We start from the raw sequence: 22,268 nt of genomic DNA on the forward strand, positions 1-22,268 counted from the left end.
CCTCCACCTGCCTCTCATTCTGCCATCCGCTCTTTATTAGCAACTAATTAAGGTTGCATTTACATCTCTCTCCCTCCATGTCTCTTTTGTTTCTTTATAAACCCTCCGTTTTGGAAATGTAGCATCGGTGACGTTTCGCCTGTGATGGCTTTTTCAGAGTCAGCCTCTTTTCCACAAGGGGACATATGTTCGACATCGCTCCCCCCCTTGAACGCGGCCCCTCCCTGTGTTCCGGGTCAGCAGCTGAAAAGGTTACGGGCCGGGCTACAATAAAGCGCGTCCGAGCGCGCAGATCATTTGTTATGGCGAGCGCAGACGCTGACGGCGAGCTGTTGTCCTCTGTTAACGATAAATCAATGGATTTCCATCTCAAACACACACGTTACCACTCCGGAGTGTTTCCTCGCCCGCGGTAATTTGCGTGGCGAAGGCGACATGTCACGCTTTAACAAGACTGACATCGTCACACAGACGCGTTGGATTAAAGAAATGTGTCGGCATGGAAGCCAACAGGAAAAAAAGGCTGTTTATGGGCTAGCAGGTGGACTTGGTTTGCAGCACTGATAATGTCTGTTTCACTGCAATTAGCTCCTCATCCTCATGCCATGCCCACTCCTGTTTATTAGCACACTAAAGAGGTAATGAGCGCACACAAGCTTTAATAGTATCATTTAGAGGGGCGACGTGCACATTTATAAGCTCTAATCGATTCATTTGGGCGCCGGCGAGAGGGAGACTTAATTCCTCTTAACAGGAAATGTGTGCGTGTGTCGTGACCTTTTCAAAATGACCTGCACTGTGTGCGCAAGCTAGCACAGTAGCGCAAATAAATCCTCCTCTCCCAGGTCCACGTACATCATTAAAATCCGCTTCTTGCCCCTCTATTTCCCCGCAGGCCTTACAGTATATATGACCCCTCGCCTCCCCTTCCCTGCCGCCGAATGCATGCACAAATGACGCTAAGCGCAAATGGGGGATTAAAAAGAGGAGAATAAAATGGAAGGATGTAGCGCAAATAGGGATGGCGCTTGTGTGTGCTCTGGTAATTGTCATGCGTGGCCCGTCCTTTGCGCTCGGAGAACGTCATGCTCCGGTGGAGACGGCCCGAGCCGCCATCTGAGATCGACAAATTAGCTCCCTGAAAAGAGTGTGTGTGAGAGAGAGAGAGAGAGAGAGAGAGAAAAAGTGTGTGCTTGTGGGACAGGTAAGGCTGGCTCTATCAGCCAAGTCTTGCATAATAACATCTTATTTCGGCTTGTATTTAGCAGGTGTAGGCCAGGGTTGGCTTCCAAAACTGGGAGCAAACTTGCAGCAGATTCCTAAAAACACTACTGTGCTTTTGTTGTATAGAGGAACTTCAACCAGTGTCAACTAAGGCTGTGCCTATCGGTCAGTATCGGCTGACTTTCGTGAAAAAGTGCCTGATCGCCATTTCAAACCCTCTGTTTTGATTTTTAGTCATCCGGTGGACAAGGGGCTAGCAGCTTATTATGCGTCTCCAAACAAGGTGTGGTGCCACTCCACTGAGCGAATAATCACCTATATTGGACTGCGTTTCTTAATATCTTAAGTAGAGATGTCCGATAATATCGGCCTGATAAATGCTTTAAAATGTAATACCGGAAATTATTGGTATCGGTTTCAAAAATTAAAATTGATGATTTTTTAAAACACCGCTGTACGGAGCGGTACATATCCGGTAAAACACGGACATAGGGCATACTCCCGAATTTCAGTTCCCCTCCCGAAAATATCCCGGGGCAACCATTCTCCCGAATTTCTCCTGATTTCCACCCCGACAACAATATTGGTGGCGTGCCTTAAAGGCACTGCCTTTAGCGTCCTCTACAACCTGTCGTCACGTCCGCTTTTCCTCCGTACAAACAGCGTGCCGGCCCAGTCACATAATATATGCGGCTTTTACACACACATGAGTGAATGCAAAGCATACTTGATCAACAGCCATACAGGTCACACTGAGGGTAGCCGTATAAACAACTTTAACACTGTTACAAATATGCGCCACACTGTGAACCCACACCAAACAAGAATGACAAACATTTCGGGAGAACATCCGCACAGTAACACAACATAAACACAACAGAACAAATACCCAGAACCCCTTGCAGCACTAACTCTTCCGGGACGCTACAATATACACACCCGCTACCACCAAAAACCCCGGCCACCTCAACCCCCCCGCCCCCTTTGTTCTTCAACTGTGGTTGTTTTTAAAGGGCTTTATAAATAAAGCTGGTATAGTATGGTAATTCCACGACTGTATATATCGGTATCGGTTGATATCGGAATCGGTAATTAAGAGTTGGACAATATCGGAATATCGAACATCTCTAATCTTATGTACATTATCACTGGAGGACTAGGTGAAACAGAGAACAATTTGACCTAAAAGGTATATCGCGATAGATATCGTAGCCTCCTGTGATAACGACATACATCACAATGAATAGAACCATTTTAAAACGGGTTACAAGAGCTCCTAATTTGGCTGCTGACGTATGATGCGTCATTTCCAGTTGTAACATTTTGTCAATACTATTACTAATCTACTGGTTAATATCTGGTTACTGCAACATGGTTCTATCAACACTTCTGTTTAAATGTGATAAACACTTATTCTTCGTTTTTTTAGATACTTTACATTAGTTTTGGCCGATACTACAAATGTAAGTATCGATACTATAACAATTAGTTACAGGGGCGGTATCAATCATAGTAATGATGACACTTCAAATTTTCAACATCATTGAATTGTTACATTTTTTGTCAAAATGATAATCAGACAAAACCACGGGATGGCGGAAAAATCATATAAAAATAAATATTTAAATGATATCCTACTTAAAGTTAAAGTTAAAGTACCAATGATTGTCACACACACACTAGGTGTGGCAAAATTATTCTCTGCATTTGACCCATCACCCTTGATCACCCCCTGGGAGGAGAGGGGAGGCAGTGAGCAGCAGCGGTGGCCGCGCCCGGGAATCATTTTTGGTGATTTAACCCCCAATTCCAACCCTTGATGCTGAGTGCCAAGCAGGGAGGTAACGGGTCCCATTTTTATAGTGTTTGGTATGACTCGGCCAGGGTTTGAACTCACAACTACATGAGTTTGTGAAGTAAAACGCTGAAATGTTTTTTGATGATTAAAAACTATTGATCTAATCACTATAGTATCGATATATATGCACTGATTCCATACTTGGTATCGTTACGGTCGATATTTGTAACAATCCACCCACGTTTACATTCAAGAGCTCTTGCTTAGCGGTTAGCATATCCTACTACAGTGTGCAGTGTCGCATGTTTAGCCATTAGTCATCCTCCAGTGATAATAATACTTGTAAGAAACAGTTTATTGGTGCCATGGAGGCTTTGCACTGTGGAGGGCGCATTGAGAACATATTTGTTTGCCTGTTGCTGTCAAATGTGCGCGACACAGCTCAAATGTGTTATCAATAGAGATGTCAGATAATATCGGACTGCCGATATTATCGGCCGATAAATGCTATAAAATGTAATATCGGAAATTATCGGTATCGTTTTCAAAAAGTAAAATGTATGACTTTTTAAAACGCTGCTGTACCGAGTGGTACACGGACGTAGGGAGAAGTACAGAGCACCAATAAACCTGAAAGTGAAGTGTGAATTGAAGTGAATTACATTTATATAGCGCTTTTTCTCAAGTGACTCAAAGCGCTTTACATAGTGAAACCCAATATCTAAGTTACATTCAAACCAGTGTGGGTGGCACTGGGAGCAGGTGGGTAAAGTGTCTTGCCCAAGGACACAACGGCAGTGACTAGGATGGCGGAAGCGGGGATCGAACCTGCAACCCTCAAGTTGCTGGCACGGCCGCTCTACCAACCGAGCTATACCGCCCCACACAAGGCACTGCCTTTGCGTGCCGGCCCAATCACATAATATCTACGGCTTTTCACACACACAAGTGAATGCAATGCATACTTGGTCAACAGCCATACAGGTCACCCTGAGGGTAGCTGTATAAACAACTTTAACACTGTTACAAATATGCGCCACACTGTGAATCCACACCAAACAAGAATGACAAACACATTTCGGGAGAACATCCGCACCGTAACACAACATAAACACAACATAAACACAACAGAACAAATACCCAGAACCTCTTACAACATAAACACAACATAAACACAACAGAACAAATACCCAGAACCTCTTGCAGCACTAACTCTTCCGGGATACACCCCCCGCTAAAAATAATGCACTTTGTGACTTCAATAATAAATATGGCAGTGCCATGTTGGCATTTTTTTCCATAACTAGAGTTGATTTATTTTGGAAAACTTTGTTATATTGTTTAATGCATCCAGCAGGGAATCACAACAAAATTAGGCATAATAATGTGTTAATTCCACGAATGTATATATCGATATCGATTGATATCGGAATTGGTAATTAAGAGTTGGACAATATCGGAATATTGGATATCGGCAAAAAAAGACATTATCGGACATCTCTAGTTATCTACATGCATTATCGTGATACGACGATAGTATTATAAGCCCAAACTTATATCGGTAATATCGTATATCGCGCAACCCTCGTTAAACACATTACAAACAGAGGGCATGCTAATAGGTAAGCTAACCGCTAAGGACTTTGAGGGCAAAAAGCTAAGTATTTTAAAGAGTAGTAGATATTAATTTCTGCTTTTTGAATTTGTTTTGCTCAAACTATTGTATGTATTAAAATACAATAAGGAGCTAGTGTGAATATTGTGCTGATATTGTTAAACTGTGATTGGTATTGGTTTCAGCTGATCTCACTCATGGATGATCGGTATCAGAATCGGCAGCCTAAAACCCTGATTGGAACATCCCTAGGGTGTACAAACATTGGAAGATCCTTGTATTTACATTTTAACCTCCTAAAGGTCAGCGTCCACCCGAGTGGACATTTCTATGTTTCGCAAACCAGGACTGCTTTCTTCAGAAAAGTCGAGCTGATAAAAGAAATAGACCGACAACAAACTGCTTCTCAAAATAATAATGTGCCCCGTTGGTCATTAACTTTCTGGAAACGTGGAACAATTTAGTTTTGTGTTAACAATGTCGAAGCCTTTAAGGAAGCTTCAGTGATCTCTAGAAGAGCTTTAAAATATGTAAACAATCAGTCATATTGATGGGCTTTATGAAGGTATTATAAAGATGTGTGTGTGTGCGTGTGTGTGTGTGTGTGTGTGTGTGTGTGTTTGCGCAGCATGGCAGTGTGTAAATCCATGTTGCTCCCTTAATGCCTCCATATTTCTGTGGCCCAGCGATGGGATTTATGTGCAACTGCTCATGCCAATTTTCTCTTCTGTCTCAGCACGGATAAATCAGCCGCACTAGCGCAGCTGCACTCGGCCCGCGTGCACGCGCACTAAAAGCAGGTGCGCCGTGGCATTTAAGTCGCTAAAGCCGTAAAAAACACCTAATATTAACACGATGAACGCAGGAAGCGCTTGACAAGGGGGATATTTAGAAGCTTGATAATTTACGCTGTCCTTTCCTCGCCATGGGAGATAACTCACTACGAACATTTCATTCCCTACGTCTGGATAATGACGATTCTTATACATCTGGAACCTCGTCCGACTCACTGTCCTATCAGCAGCCCCCTAAAATGAGGTCTTAAGTGGGTGGTGTCCAGTGACAGGGTTTGGGTGAGCTCTCAATCAGCAGATGTAAATGAGAGACGGTGACTCCGCCCCCTCATCCATCTTTTTCTCCTGGGAACCATGGTGACCTCCTTTGCACTTCCAGAAAATAAACTCACGCGTACACATAAGTACTATAATAAGGCATATTTCAAGCGGGTAACAAATAATCCTAATTGAGTATGCGGTAACATATTGAGTCATATTCAATTGTAATACTTGATCAATTTACTGTTCCTAGCTGCTTCCTTTCTGTTGTAACACGGTTCTTTCCACACTTCTGTTAAAATGTACTCAGCATTTATTTTTCTGTTTGGATATTTCACATGAGTTCTGGGCGATACCACTACTTTGGGTATCAACCCACTCACACCAAGTAGTTACAGAGGCAGTATTGGTCACACCAGTAGTCATACTTCACATTTTCAGGATCATTAAATGATTAAAATTTTGATCACAACTGTATTTAGACTATCAATTGATATTAAAATTATTTCCGTATCCCCTTTCATTACATACAAATTACATCAATACAATACAAAATTGATAGGGTTCGGTTCTTGGCCCCGCACTCTTTAGTATTTACATGCTGCCGCTAGGTGACATCATACGCAAATACGGTGTTAGCTTTCACTGTTATGCTGATGACACCCAACTCTACATGCCCCTAAAGCTGACCAACACGCCGGATTGTAGTCAGCTGGAGGCGTGTCTTAATGAAATTAAACAATGGATGTCCGCTAACTTTTTGCAACTCAACGCTAAGAAAACGGAAATGCTGATTATCGGTCCTGCTCAACACCGACATCTATTTAATAATACCACCTTAACATTTGACAACCAAACAATTAAACAAGGCGACACGGTAAAGAATCTGGGTATTAACTTCGACCCAACTCTCTCGTTTGAGTCACACATTAAGAGTGTTACTAAAACGGCCTTCTTTCATCTCCGTAATATCGCTAAAATTTGTTCCATTTTGTCCACAAACGATGCTGAGATCATTATCCATGCGTTCGTTACATCTCGTCTCGATTACTGTAACGTTTTATTTTCGGGCCTCCCTATGTCTAGCATTAAAAGATGACAGATGGTACAAAATGCGGCTGCTAGACTTTTGACAAAAACAATAAAGTTTGATCATATTACGCCTATACTGGCTCACCTGCACTGGCTTCCTGTGCACCTAAGATGCGACTTTAAGGTTTTACTACTTACGTATAAAATACTACACGGTCAAGCTCCTGCTTATCTTGCCGATTGTATTGTACCATATGTCCCGGCAAGAAATCTGCGTTCAAAGAACTCCGGCTTATTAGTGATTCCCAGAGCCCAAAAAAAGTCTGCGGGCTATAGAGCGTTTTCTATTCAGGCTCCAATACTATAGAATGCCCTCCCGGTAAAAGTTAGAGATGCTACCTCAGTAGAAGCATTTAAGTCTCATCTTAAAACTCATTTGTATACTCTAGCCTTTAAATAGACTCCCTTTTTAGACCAGTTGATCTGCCGTTTCTTTTCTTTTCTACTCTGTTCCCAACCCAGGGTGGACCGCTAGCCTGTTCATCGGATGGGGACATCTCTACGCTGCTGACCCGTCTCCGATCGGGATGGTTCCTGCTGGCCCCACCATGGACTGGACTTTCGCTGATGTGTTGGACTTTCACAATATTATGTCAGACCCACTCGACATCCATTGCTTTCGGTCTCCCCTAGAGGGGGGGGGTTACCCACATATGCGGTCCTCTCCAAGGTTTCTCATAGTCATTCACATTGACGTCCCACTGGGGTGAGTTTTCCTTGCCCGTATGTGGGCTCTGTACCGAGGATGTCGTTGTGGCTTGTACAGCCCTTTGAGACACTTGTGATTTAGGGCTATATAAATAAACATTGATTGATTGATCGATAGAAAAAGTCAGTAGTGCAAAATTACTAAACTACTATTGGCTCTTATTTCCTGAGATTCTAAACAATAACTACCGTACAAAAAAACATTTTGTGATAATAAAAAAACCTCGATCTAATCGCTGTACTATACTGATACTCTATTTGGTATTGTTACTGTCGATATTTGTATCAATCCGCCCACCCGTGTTTACATTCAAGAGGTTTAACTTAGCGGTTAGCTCTGCTTTTTTGTATCATCATCCTATGACGTGTAGTGTATCATGTTAAGCTATTCTTTGTCCTCTAGTTCGCCAGTAATAATACTACTTGTAAGAAACACTTTATTTGAGGATTAATTGATTAGAATGTTAAGTGTGAATTGTTTTAGTCAAAGTGTAAAACTTTCAAACATTGCTTGGAGTGATGAATGAAGTGTCCTTTTGAGCAGAAACGCTATGAGCGGTTTTACTTCCGGTTTAAGGCATTAAAATTTTTTCAACCCGCAACACCTGCAGAGAGCGAACTTTTCCAAAAAGTGGGGCCATTGCACAAACGATAACACACCATTTCAGCGTTTCTGCGTGTGTTTAATAAAAACTATTGAACACAAAACATGATAGCCGTTGGCGAAGAAAAATCTATAAATTAGCCACACCGTTTTACAAGTCGCAGAGTGCATAGTGTAGGACAAAATTGGCGCCTTATAGTCCGGAATTTACAGCATATATTTGGTGTGATATATCATGTAAAAGGTCTGCATAAATATTAGTCTTAGCGGAGTGTAATTGTAATGATTAGAAAACTGTGTGGTTTTTACAAGATGATGACATAACAACTGCAAACATAGTTGACTGGTTTAAGCCTTCAAAAAGCAGGTGTTAATAAAAGACTTCCCTACTGTGAGATGTTACTTGATGTTGCTGGTGTACAACCTCTTGTGCTAACAATAATGCATTTTTTCAAATTTTTTATTTTACAACAAATTTACATATAGTATCGATAAGAGTACCTATAAGTACCGGTATTGATAAAATCCTAACGATATACATCCCTAATCACGATATTACAATAGTATTAAAAGTGACGGCCAGATTTACAATATTTATATTGTTGCGCCTGTAGCGTGAAAGCAAGACAACTTGAAGTATCGTTTGACACACAAAAACATGTGCGTCGTTTATTCACCAAAGACGAGAATGAATCACTCCTAACATCGAGCGACTCAAAATGGCAATCACAACAAACCCCCACCTTTGGGAGAATCTCCTGACGGTCACTTAAAGGGGCCGCTCCGAATTACTCACTCTTAACTACAATTGTGAAGAATCTCCTGACGGTCACTTAAAGGGGCCGCTCCGAATTACTCACTCTTAACTGCAAATGTGAATGCTAGGCGAAGTTGGTAGAGTGGCCGTGCCAGCAATCGGAGGGTTGCTGGTTACTGGGGTTCAATCCCCACCTTCTACCATCCTAGTCACATCCGTTGTGTCCTTGGGCAAGACACTTCACCCTTGCTCCTGATGGCTGCTGGTTAGCGCCTTGCATGGCAGCTCCCTCCATCAGTGTGTGAATGTGTGTGTGAATGGGTGAATGTGGAAATACTGTCAAAGCGCTTTGAGTACCTTGAAGGTAGAAAAGCGCTATACAAGTATAACCCATTTATCATTTAATTGTTATGTGCACAATCGAACAATGACAGTAAATAATGATGGCAAAGTCAAGTAAACAGTTGTGGTGAATTATGTCCTTAAAGCAACTGTTACAATATCGTCTTTATCATCCAACCCTAATGTTTATGCTGCTAAATGTCTGCAGCGATTGATATTAAGTTGGGATCCACTCCTCACGGTCAGTATGTTTCCATTCACTAAAGAAACCCGACTTATTGCATGAACTGCCTCAAAATTTGCTTTTCACAACACCAGTAAACACCTTAATTGGATCGTGTTTGATTTTTTAAAAATTAGATAATCACACCTGGATCACCCGATTGAAAACCACTTCTCTTTCGCATGTAACGAGCTACTGCCTCCGCACGGGACCAACTCTTTACCGTAATTCACAACGAAGAGGAGCAGCCAGAGCGGGGAGGCTGTTTACGCCAACAATCATACAAATTAGGAATATAAAAGCGGAAATTAGTCAATATTTTTCTAAATATGCGATAAGATACAAACCTAGCCTGCACCTGTATGCAATTGAATCAATCCAAAGTATAACGAACACCTGTGTTTTGTTAATCAGGACACAACAATAATAAATAGCAGTAGATCACACAAAGTTTCTCCGCCTTCATTCAAAACAAGCAACATCGTTATTCATATTTGTTTTGTGACTTAAAAATGAAACGTCCTTAGACAACAATCTAGACATTTTATTAGCACGTAGCATTCAAGCTTTAATGACCACAATCTCCCCCTAGTGCCTCCATGGAAATGCCCCCCTCTACCTCAAAGAACTACTCACCCCCAAATCCTCCACACGACACCTTCGCTCCGGACAGGCTAACCTCCTCCAACCTCCGGGGACAAAGCTACGAACTATGGGAGACCGGGCTTTCTGCTCCGCCGCTCCCAGTCTGTGGAATGCTCTCCCTGACTACCTGAGGGCACCACAGACTGTGGAAGCTTTTAAAAAAGGCTTAAAAACCCTTCTTTTAAAAAAAGCCTTTTTATAGATATATGCATACTAGTTCTAGCTATTAGGCTGTTCTAGTTTTTATTTGTATTATCTTTTTATTATTATTCCATCCATTTTCTACCGCTTATTCCCTTCGGGGTAGCGGGGGGCGCTGGAGCCTATCTCAGCTACAATCGGGCGGAAGGCGGGGTACACCCTGGACAAGTCGCCACCTCATCGCAGGGCCAACACAGATTATTATTTTTTAATACACTGTAGCACTTTGAGGTTGTTTGCTCAATGTAAAGTGCTTTTTACAAATAAAATCTATTATTATTATTATTATTACGAGAGGCACACAGCGTATATTAGAGATGGAGCATGTAAACTGGGAATTCACATTTAGGGGTAAAAAATAGAAGAAACCAAATGATTTAAGAAATTAGACTATTATAGTGCATGGAAAAATAGTGAATGATAATCTTGTTCATTAGTTCTTTACCTGATGCCGAGGTTCATTGTCTCTGCGGTCCCAATCATCCCGATGGCAAGAAGCATGTTGTTGCAGATCTTTGCTGCCTTTAGTGGATAAACAGGGAAGAAATGTCACATACAGTAAACATTGGACAATAATCTATATTCAAAAAAAGAACCAAGCATTATTATATGCATTGGACTGTCTTCTTGGAACCTCCATTTACGAACCCCTCATTGTACAGACTTTTCGGCATACAAACCGCAAAAGGACTAAAAATATTCTTTAGTGTGCAAACCTTGTCTCTGTGTACAAACGTTTCATCCACCCATTTTGTTACTGCGGGGCAGTCATTTTGTGCCTGAGAGCACATCCTTTGTGGGTGGGACTGATCAATTTGTGGGCTTTTTTTTCCAGCCTTTTTAGAACATTTTTCTAGTTTTTCTAGCTCCCTGCGACCCCGAAAGGGACAAGCGGTAGGAAATGGATGGATGGATGGATGAATATAAGTCCAAAGAAAACAATGGACAAGTAATGTGTGGTTTGAAACATTTAGGAAGTATCCCATCGTTGTCGACACTGGCTCACCCCCTTCACCATGCTGCAAGCAAAAAGATTAACCAGCAAGCTAAAGTGGATTTTATTTTCTATTTTTAATCATAGTAGCAACCTGGCAGTTAAAGATGAGGAGTTTTATGATTTCAAACTATGAGTGCACAACAGGGCTAGTGACAGTGGGGCTGCGTAAGGAGGACAGTTCAGCTAGTTGTTCTTGCGCTTTACATAGTGTCCAAAGTGTACAAACTTTTACTAAAATAGGGACTTTTGTCAAGGCGGCAACTCATTATCAGTGTTGACATCGTTTCTTAAGGAGAACTTTGCTTCTATATACAAACCTTTATATTTACGAACCCAGTTCAAGAACCAATTGACTTCGTAAATCGAGGTTCCAGTGTAGTTACACGATGCAAGAACATATTTGGCGCTGAGTTGCAATCAGGAACCAACAGAGAACACATTGGAACAAATGCTTTTAATGCTGTGCTATGCAACGTATTGCAAATATTATGAATATGCCTTACTTGTCCGGCAATGCTTTTAATGCTGTGCTGTGTAACGTATTGCAAATATTATGAATATGCCTTACTTGTCCGGTGCCGACTTGTCCACAGTAAACGACATTGGCCCCCATGCAGGTGAGCAGCTCCTGTGCAGCGTTGTACTCCTCCTCCACTCCACCCACCATGAAGGTGAGATTGGCCATGCTGGCAGCGCCGACCCCTGCACACAACATATCTTTTACATATCATATCAGTGTTGGCGCTAGGAATTTTCAAAATGGGGTCCCAGGGACCCCATCAAGTCATAAAAATGGGGTCCCACAGTACATTTTTGGCGTCCCACTTTTTTGTAACTGTTCTGAAAACAAAATGATAAATGTATGCATTATCCTGTTATACCTCACATTCTATATTGTGTTTTGGAAAAAGGTTGTCATAAACGTTAATTACAAAAATAGTACAAAAGAAAAACATTTTTTATGCATTTGTAAATGTCTTCAGTTATAAATGTTCATTCACTTTCTTCTTTTCCTTCATGAATCTAAACTTTACCGCTGCCGGTAGTTTTTTCTATGTTTTCATTTAATAAGTTGTATGTGTATTTTTTTCAGTATAAAAGTGTAAAAAGTTTTTTGCTTCGGTCATGAAATGATGATAATGGTGTGCCAGGGCATTCATGCATATGACAAATTGAATTGATTATTCTCACCTGTATGTAGATCATCAGTTTAAAAACCACCACATTTACACTTTCATGGCTTCTTGATGGCCATAAGCTGTGTGTTACCCTTTAAGAATGGCAGTATGTGGGGTGAGTGACGTGTATAAGTGAGTGGGCAAGTTAGGAGCGGGAGCGCAGGCATGTTCAGGAGTGTTAATAGCATGGTGGATGTCTGCCATGTTGGCTTTGTGGAAAACATAAATAAAGAGTTGTAAAAAATCGACGGCCTCGTTATTCCGAACAAAGAGCGGAACTGTAGGTACCCACTGCCGGGTAAAGTGGAGGGTGTTACCTCCGACAATATATCGGCCCTGTAGGGAACGTTTCCCCTGCGCTCCTCGACCACAGTCTGGGAGCCGACAAGCAGGAAAGGTGTAACATTATGTTTCTTGGTGCCTGGTGAGGCTGGATCTTTGAAAATCAATGCACCTGGTCGTAAAGGTGTTCTTTTTATTAGCCCGTTCACATGGCGTGCAAAACATCTTTCCATCGTCATAAGTGAGCCATTTGCTGAAAAGTGGCTCCGGAAGCCAATTTTCATTGAAGCTTCACCTCTTGGGTTTATTACTCGCCATGACGAAAATAATAACACACGGGAGTCCTAATACCGGAAATGCAGTATTTGTGATTGATAAAACTTAAGGCGAATCAAAATTTAAGAAATTGTACCGGAAATTCCATTTCTTTGAAGTCGACCAATAAAAACGCAATAAACGGGGACGGTAATTTGACTCGGCAAATATAAACAAAACAAAACACCGGCGGAAAGCGATAATCGATTTAAAAAAACAAGCAAACTGGAGTTTTGACACAGAGAAGGCGTCCCCGGGATGCGCGGACTTCCGGAAATGCGCCTCCTTTCTGATTTCAATGCGTAAAAAGACACAAAAAGTGCGTTAACGCTAACAGTGCATATAGATCAATACAATAAATGAGCATGGTATGTGGGTGTGCAATTTGTAACAATAGGAATTGTTATTTCTGTATACGTTGCACGCGGACGTATTTGAGTGACGGACCGGAGGCCATGTTGAGTGTTGACAGCTACCGATATGTGTGTGTGAGTGTGTGTGTGTGTGTGTATTATATAAATAAAGACTCAGAGAGCAAGTGTAATGCTCGATCGTTGAGTTTGTAGTCCAGAAACAGAAGGAACTGAAACACATTTAAACAAAATGTATTTATGACACGCAAATGTGGCGCAATGGAGTGACGTTAGATGGCAACAAGCTTCAAAGCAACTTTATAGATTATTATATTTCCTCAATTATTCACTCTTTTGAGTGGATTGATATTGGACTATCGATTAATGGATCGCTGTTGATAAAACGCGGTCGTGACTTGTCGTGAGTAAAATGCGTTCACTTCAAACTGACACGGCGTGCGTGACTTTGAGGGACTTTTGAGGAGGAAATATTGTTTGTTACTTTTGTGTGGTGTTGTTTCCTTATTTGTCATTATTCCAAGCTGACTTCAAGGTGTAGCAGTGGAAGCTGAACTAAATGTGACAGCGTGTCACAATAGCGTCGGTCAGCCGGAACAGAAAATACCAATAGCAGTATCGTTAGTCCAGAATCTTCACGGTCCTTAGTAGGGTTGTCCCGATACAAATAATTTGGTACCGGTACCAAAATGTATATCGATACTTTGATAGTTTTCCAAATAAAGGGAACTACGAAAAAGTGTAAAAGCTTTATTTTAACAGAAAACCTTGCAATACAATAAACAATTTCTTATTGCACTCAAAGAACAATTTTAGAAGGTTAAAATATAAATTAAAAGGGAATTAAACACATTGTGTTTTTCTTGTTGCAATCAAAAAACTATTTACAATTTTCCATATTCTGCCATAATCAAGAATTAGATTAAAATAGAATTAAAAAAAGCTTTATTTACATTATATTAAATGCTTCATGATTTATGGTTGCCAATCCTGGTATGTGCTTTAAGAAAAATACAATTATTAGTTAGTACTAAAAACAAAATTATGGATACATGTACCCAGATAAGCCATGTAGCAGGTAAAACACACTTTCGTTAAAGATAAAACAGAAATTGTAGCAATTTGTTATCAAATTGAGTCATTTTACTTGCACTAGTTGAAGTTAGATGGGCTGTCTGAACGTCGCTAATATTTGGCATCAAACCAAGCAGCTGTGTGCGTGTCTGTGCATCTACATGTTACGTATCTACATGTTACGTATCTACATGTTACATACATACATGTGCACAACAGAGGAACTGTTAACTTAAGAGAGTAGCGTACAGTATGTGTGTTTAAGAGAATGTCAACGTGTTGGCTAAGTGACGTCAAGGAGTGAGTGGGCGAGTACAGAGAGAGAGGAGCGTGTGCACTGCGCAGTAAAGTGATGATTGGGTCCGGTTGTGTCCTGCAAAACTAGTAATAAAGCAACCAAATTGTCACAAATCGGCAGCCTCGAATTCTGACCAGAAAGCGGATCTTAGCAGACCCATTGCGGGGTAAAGTGAACTGAAGGGAACGTGTCCCCTGCGAATCCTCTACTACAGTCTGCAACGCACTGGAGCGAACAGCAGGACAGGTGCAAAACTACATTGTTTCCTGTCACTCTTTATAACTCCTTGTACAGAACTGAATGAATATTATTTAAATGTTGACCTAAGTTTTAAGCAAAGGTGGTACTACTAATCGCCACACTTGAAGCGTGGCGCTTCCTTGTTTGAAGCGTCACCTTTACCGTTGGCTTTGAAGCCCAAATACCTCCATATCGCGCCTAACGCACCCTCTTTATTAACCAGTCGTTTTTTTGCCACTCTTTCCCACCACGATGTTATTGCGTGTATGCACTTTGTGTGTTTTGACACACTCAACATCATGCGCCTTGGCTCTGTAATCACCGCCACACAGCAGCACTTAGATGAAAGAACGGTACCGGTATTTTCAAAGGCAGTATAGTACCGATTTCAATCAATTAGTATCGGGGTACTTTATTAGTACCGGTATACCTAACGACACTAGTCCTCAGTAACCGGTACCAAAAAATACCTGTCCTCTACACCTCTACAATTTTTTCTATTTTCTATTCATTTTATTTTCTACTAACCTTCTCTATTTATACCCTATTCTATTTAAATTATTGTGTACATACAATCGATATTGTGGCACACGTTTGGCTAAATCTGGGATTTTGGGTACTAAATAGAGTATCCTTTAATTTGCAAAACACAAGTTAATATCTAGTAGCCTTTATGTGCGGTAAACATATGCTTGAAAAAAAACTAAATATATCAGCCATTTGACTGTGTCTCAAAAGGTCCGCTTTACACTTTGTGTGTGTGTGTGTGTGTGTGTGTGTGTGTGTGTGTAAGACTCATGGCTGGACAGGCGTGTTAAGTAGCGGCGCACCGGAGGGACAGACGCATCTTTAAAAGCCGATTGTTGCAATCATCCACTGCACAACCCTCATGGGAGCCCTTGCCTTTTGTCCTGTCACCCCTTCTTTCCCCGTCCCAAACACCCACAGACGCACAGCTAACACACACACAAACAAACAAACACACCAGCTGTGCCTGAAGCTGCCCCCTCCCTCCTCTCGGGGGTATCAGTGACATGCGTGAGGGGTAATTAACTTTACACTTTATCATGTTCAATTAGGCGTCCCTCCCCGTGCCTGATGGCTTAAGGAGCGTGCCATGTTGTGGGAGGCAACGGCAGCAACCCCCTCCCCACCACCGGCCAGCCTCCTTAAACCAAAAAATAACTCCTTTTCAGACCCCACCGAGACATGAACACAATGCATGGTAAAACACACAAACAGAAGCTGCTGCGTGGTGCACATTTGCACCTTTGAGCTTTCCAAAACAGCGGATTGGAGAGACACGCAAACTCTCTTTAGGGTGTCGTCAAAGTGTAATGAAAGCCCTCTTAATACTGAACACCTAATAATGTCGGTGTTAATAATTAAACAGGAATTAGCATGGACAAAACAGCTGAAATCACATTGTCAGTGCAATGGAGAGTCACAAAAGACGGATACCTTTTAGCCCCGCCCCTTAGTTAATTGGCACCGTTACTGTCGCTGTCAGTGATGAGCTGTCATCAGGTCATTAGGGCCACATAATGAAGGCCCGAGTCCACGCCGCGGCAGCTGCCTTCCAGAGAGCAGCAAACACACAACGCAAGGCCGCCATGCAGGCAAATCATGCATACATATGGTATGCAGATCTTGAGCGTGATGCCTTAGCTTCCTTCCACTCGTGTTTATCTAATACCAGAGGAGTTCTGTGCCAAGGAAATCAGAGAAGTTGCAAATATAGGTCATGGTGACGTGGACCCCAATGACCTATGACTATCAATTGAACGACAAACATAACTTAACTCTGCCGCCAATTAAAAATTGTCCCCTCCGTGTGTTTGTCTTTCAAACAGGATGAAAGAGGGTTCACTCTGTGCATTGCACTCGGCACCTGAGCGTGTTTATTCTCTAGCAGAATAAAAGGGGACCAATGATTTGAATCCACATATAAAACACTTCCTTGTGGTCTAGATAATATGTATTGGATATGCTTTGGTGGAAATTTTGCGTACACTTTTGCTCCCCAGTCATTTTTAAAAGCTGTTTTTTTGAGTTTGTCATATCTGATTCTGGAGGCGTTCCCAGATTGCAAGTGAAACCACGCCCCAAGCTCGCCAGACGTATCATAATTTACTGTAGCTTTTTGAAAATGTACACTGTTGAAATATTAGGGGTTTGCAGATTAATTGATTCTTACATGTAATGATTATTAATCAATTTTTAAAAAATCCTAAATAAATGTTTTTTGTTTTTTTTAATCTGTCCTGTCCAGCCACACAGCCAAATCATATTGTTGATGTAGATGATCTATATCTGCTGTACAGATTTACTTTAGAAAAGATAAGCGTTGTATACGTAATTCTCTTGTTGCCTTACCGTATTTCCTTGAATTGGCGCAGGGAATATAGTATTCGCACGTCTAGAATTACTGCCGGGTCAAAGTCGTTTCTCAAAATAATTAACGCATGCTTGGCCTTATCGCCGGTTTATTATTGAAGCTGGATCAAATTCGTTTCGCAAAATATTAATTTTATTATCGCATGTCTATAATTTTCGCCGGGTCAAACTCGTTTCGCAAAATATTTAGCATATGGCTAGAACTTCCACCGGGTCAAATTCGTGACGTCACGAGTGACGCATCTGTCCTCATTTTCAAAATGGAGGAAGCTCCTTTCAGTAGTTTACAATCGCACAAAGGAAAAAAGATAAAGAGCTTTTCAGTAGGATTTAAGGTCCAAGCTATTGAATACTGGTACAATATGCTAAAGAGAACAGTAAGCAGCTATGTTTTATTAATATACCGTAGCTGCGTGTGTGAAATACTGTACAAGTCATTAAATGACTCCCGCCTCCTGGTGGTAGAGGGCGCTGCCGCGCTAGTGATCCTTCTTGCGACTTCCGGTACTGCAGAAGAAGTGAACACACGCAGCAAGAGATTTTTTTTTCTTCCTTTTAAGAAGGATTACATACCGGTATCTAAAATAAAACAGTTTTCTAAACTGGACTTTCAATGGAAGCAGGAGGTAATAATTAAAGGAATATCTCCATCGAAACAGAGACTTTTAAAACTGAAGAAAGAAAATAAGGAAGACTTCTATAACCAAGTTATCGATGCTTTTGGTCAGAAGGAGCTGCAAATGGACTCCATTTATAAGTACAGGTAAGACCATAATAACGTTTTTTTAATTAAATGTGCTTTTCATGATGGTATGCTTACATCACACTCAAAGCGCACACCTAAATTTTATGGATTCCTTTTGGTAAACGCCGGAGTGAGAAGAGGTTTTAAAATAATTACCGCATGCACGGCCATCCCGCCGGTTTCCAGTAAACGCAGGAGTGACAGGAGGTTTTAAATTAATTAACGCCCCTGCGGCTATTCAAGGAAATACGGTATTTGGATTTGACTTTACTATATGTTTGGGTAGAATTTTATTTAAAAAAACAGTTTTCTTTTAAGTAATATATAAATTGATCAGAGCTGATTATCTATTTTATGGAAGAATGTAGTTGGATCAATGAAATGGCATCCAATGTTATTTAAAAAGTATAGATTTTGAATCGAGAATGGATTCTAAATCAAATCGTTACCCCCAAGAATCAAAACATCAGATTCACAGTCCTACTAAATACACATTGTTAAGTCGTCACCACCATTGTTTGAACATGAACCTTATGACTTGATGCTTTGGCATCGTTTAACAAGAGTATCCAACTTTGTAACAACATTTATAAGTCATAAAACACAACATTAATCATAGGTCTCCATTAAATGAACAGAGTGAAGTAAAGCACCAAGTAAAATTCCTAGTTTGTGAACCCGTTCTCAAACAATGGCAATAAAAACTATTTTGATCTATTCTGATTCTGATATTCTGAACCCTCTTGTCGGTCATCCACAATACTGGTGGCCGCTAGCTTACTCACATAAGATGCACGGACAGAGCCTTGCAAGTCACTAGTGAGAGGGACCAAAGTAACAAAAATGGAGGAAAAAACATTATTGCAAAGCCAAATTGTCCCTTTGCGGGAATATTAACATGGAAGAATGAGCAAGTATGGCGAATTAGTCGGAAAGTGATGGCAACAAAACAAACCCCCTAACACAGTTTTTCCAACTGTGGAAAAAACTGTACTTCACAATGTTCAATATAGAAAAGCAAATCATTTTCATTGTTACAGTATTAAGGACATTTAAATGGTGACTTGTATTCTTGGAGATCTGCACCAATTGAATAACGTGTTATCAAAGAATAAAACAACATTTGTAACATCATAACAAAGACAATAATACTGAAGAAATGGATAAATGTTTAGTCCAGATAATAACTGGCTATGGCATTTGAATTAGATAATTATGGGTCATATCATTATGTGAATTTGTTTTAACTATTACATTCACTTAAAATAGGACTCTGGTGAATAATGGCAACCGTGGCTTTGTCAAGTTTATGAGATGCAATGCAGGTGGAGGTCACTGGGACTGTTGTTGGTTTTTTGCTCATGGCTGTGAAAGCGATGGAAAAAAGTGATAATAATAATGCTACATATTGTTCTATTTTTGTAATACATTGTTTTTTTTATGTTTTAATCACTATTATTGATTTTATTATTACTATTGATACTGTTGCTCTTAAGTTTTAGTTTTCCTTTTTTTTTTTAAATATTGTATATGTATGTCTTATCAGTTGCTTTGTAAATTTCTATCCTAAGTATCGCAAAACAGGGATTGGGAATTTATTGTATTACATTGATTAACATTCTGTGTGAATTTTGTACAGTAAATAAAATAAGGAAAAAAGTTGCAACGGTAAAAAATAATGAGGAATAAAAGTTAATAGTTTTTTAAATGAATACTTTTATTAATCTTATAAATTAGGATTCCATTAGTGCTTAATTAGGTCTCAAAATAATGCTGATCATAATATTTATTGACAATACATTGGGCGGCAAAATTCAATATCGGCCCAGGCTGACCTACGACACTTTCACACCCACTCAGTGCGACAACTTGTGCTTAATTAGCGGCGGGATCACAGTTTGTGAACGAGGAGAGAGATTATTGAGACACAGTCGATCTGGTGATCAATAAAGCTCACTAAAGAGGAGGAGGAGGAAGGAAAGGATGGAGAAAACAAGAGACAGCAGAAGAGGATAACGATCTTACTCGTCTTACCTCCCAACTCTCCCTCCCTCAAATTAACTAATCACCCATAATAAGCTCTTATGATATGTAGAGGATTTCTATAAGCAGTAGTGACACAGGGATGATGGAAGATCCATGCGGTTGGAAGAAAAACACATCATTACCATAATGTGTGTGTGTGTGTGTGTGTGTGTGTTTGGAGTACCAGTGACTCAGTTCAACCTGCATACACTGAGATTCATCCGTCTTCATGTGTGTGTGTGTGGTGTAATTGCCTCTATGCAACATCTATGCATGATGTAACGCCCTTACAGTGTATATTATGCACATATGCATGTGTGCATGTGTGTGTGTGTGCGCGGAGGGACATCCCGTTCCCGGGCCAGTTCTGTCAGAGACGGATTAAAGAGGAATCCTAATGAGGCTTCTTGAGCGCTGGGTGCGCTTGGCTCATCCATCCCAGCGGGAGTGACAGTCCTGGATCGTTAGCGCTGCACAACTACACAACGCCCCCTAGGGGGAGACCAGATGAGTGTGTGTGTGGAGGTAAGGGGTCGGGGGGGTGAGAAGACAACCGCAGGAGAGGAAGTTGTTATTAAAATGCTACACTGAGTACAGTGGAGTGCCTTCAAGTCAACATCCCTTACAGTGGCCGACTCACGTCGACATAAGCGGTTGTCGACACAAATGGCCACTGCTTGCACATCGACTTGTGACTTTGGCCAGACAAAAGGGAGAATGGGCAATAATACAAGGATTTGTTGGCATTGTTTTGCTTTACAAAAACGTAAATGATTTTAGTGACGAAAAAGAGGATTAAAAAAGAAAAGAAAAAAGGGCTTTTACTTTGAAGGTAAGTGGTACAGCAGTTCCTGTCCTGTTGTCAATCCGAGCCTTCTTAGTATGTTTTTAAATGATTTTGACATAACCACACATCTGCTTTTGCAAAAACATACGAGCGGTAATGATGAAGTTAACAATACTACAACACATGTCGACATAAACAAGACATTTTCCACCAAAATCATCTCTTTGGGCCTCGCATTTTATGTAATAAAAGATGGCCAAAGACTATAAAGTGGCCCAAATCAAAGTTTTAGATTTTTTTTTCCAGCTGACCGTTTATACTGCAAGTAAAAGGTAAAAAAAAAAGAAAAAATTCCAAAGTGTGGTATCATTGTGATAAGGTAAATGCTCTTCTTTACTTGTTTACTATTTGGCTGTTTGACCAGAGTTATTCATTTGTCATTATACTTTCTAACTATCCATCCATCTACTTTCTACCGCTTGTCCCTTTCAGGGTCGCTGGGGGTGCTGGAGCCTATCTCAGCTGCATTTGGGGGGTAGGTGGGGTACACCCTGGAAAAGTCGCCACCTCATCACAGGGCCAACACAGATAGACAGACAACATTCACACACTAGGGCCAATTTAGTGTTGCCATACAACCTATCCCCAGGTGCATGTCTTTGGAGGTGGGAGGAAGCCGGAGTACCCGGAGAGAACCCACGCAGTCACAGGGAGAACATGCAAATTCCACACAGAAAGATCCTGAGTCCAGGATTGAACGCAAATCCTGGACTTTCGTATTGTGAGGCACACATGCTAACTATTAATTTTCAAAATGTAGTTACTTTTTAAACTCATCAAATTGTGGATAACCATTATGAAACACTAACAGTATCAGTGCAGTGTCAATACAGCTAGCGAGTGTGCCATACACTCACTGAGGCGTCATTTTATGGCGTTATATTTGTGTCTTTTTTAAAGACAGAACAATATGTTTTGCAAGCACAAACCTTATATTTAAAAAATAAATTATACTCGTGCAAAAAAATGTTTGGGGAGCGAATATAAATGTATTTTGTGCACATAAAAGTGTTTGCTATTATCCATAATAACACTCAATATTTAGTGCTGTCTGCAGTCAGATGGATGCGCCCCCCCTCTCTTCTGCCCTCTCAACCACACCTTTCTCCGCATTCAACTTTTTTTAAATACATTTGTATTCGCTCAATTTTTTTTTTTTTTTGCATGAGTTAAATTGATTTTATAAAATATAATGTCTGTGCTAGCAAAAACATATTTTTTGGTCCTCAAAATCT

At 40.7% G+C, this 22,268-nt stretch overlaps 1 protein-coding gene across 1 annotated transcript in view; it reads right to left on the reverse strand.

Annotated features, from left to right (window-relative positions):
• LOC133635880 (3-hydroxyisobutyrate dehydrogenase, mitochondrial-like) overlaps positions 1–22,268 on the reverse strand; it is a 55,204-nt gene that overhangs the window by 9,394 nt on the left and 23,542 nt on the right. Inside the window, exons 5-6 of the mRNA XM_062029295.1 lie at positions 11,830–11,963; positions 10,710–10,786 (exon numbers count right to left, since the gene is read on the reverse strand). Coding sequence (XP_061885279.1) covers positions 10,710–10,786; positions 11,830–11,963 — 211 coding nt within the window. The remainder of the gene's footprint in view (positions 1–10,709; positions 10,787–11,829; positions 11,964–22,268) is intronic.

Source organism: Entelurus aequoreus, linkage group LG20 (assembly GCF_033978785.1).
Source record: "Entelurus aequoreus isolate RoL-2023_Sb linkage group LG20, RoL_Eaeq_v1.1, whole genome shotgun sequence".
NCBI classification, from domain to species: Eukaryota; Metazoa; Chordata; class Actinopteri; order Syngnathiformes; family Syngnathidae; genus Entelurus; species Entelurus aequoreus.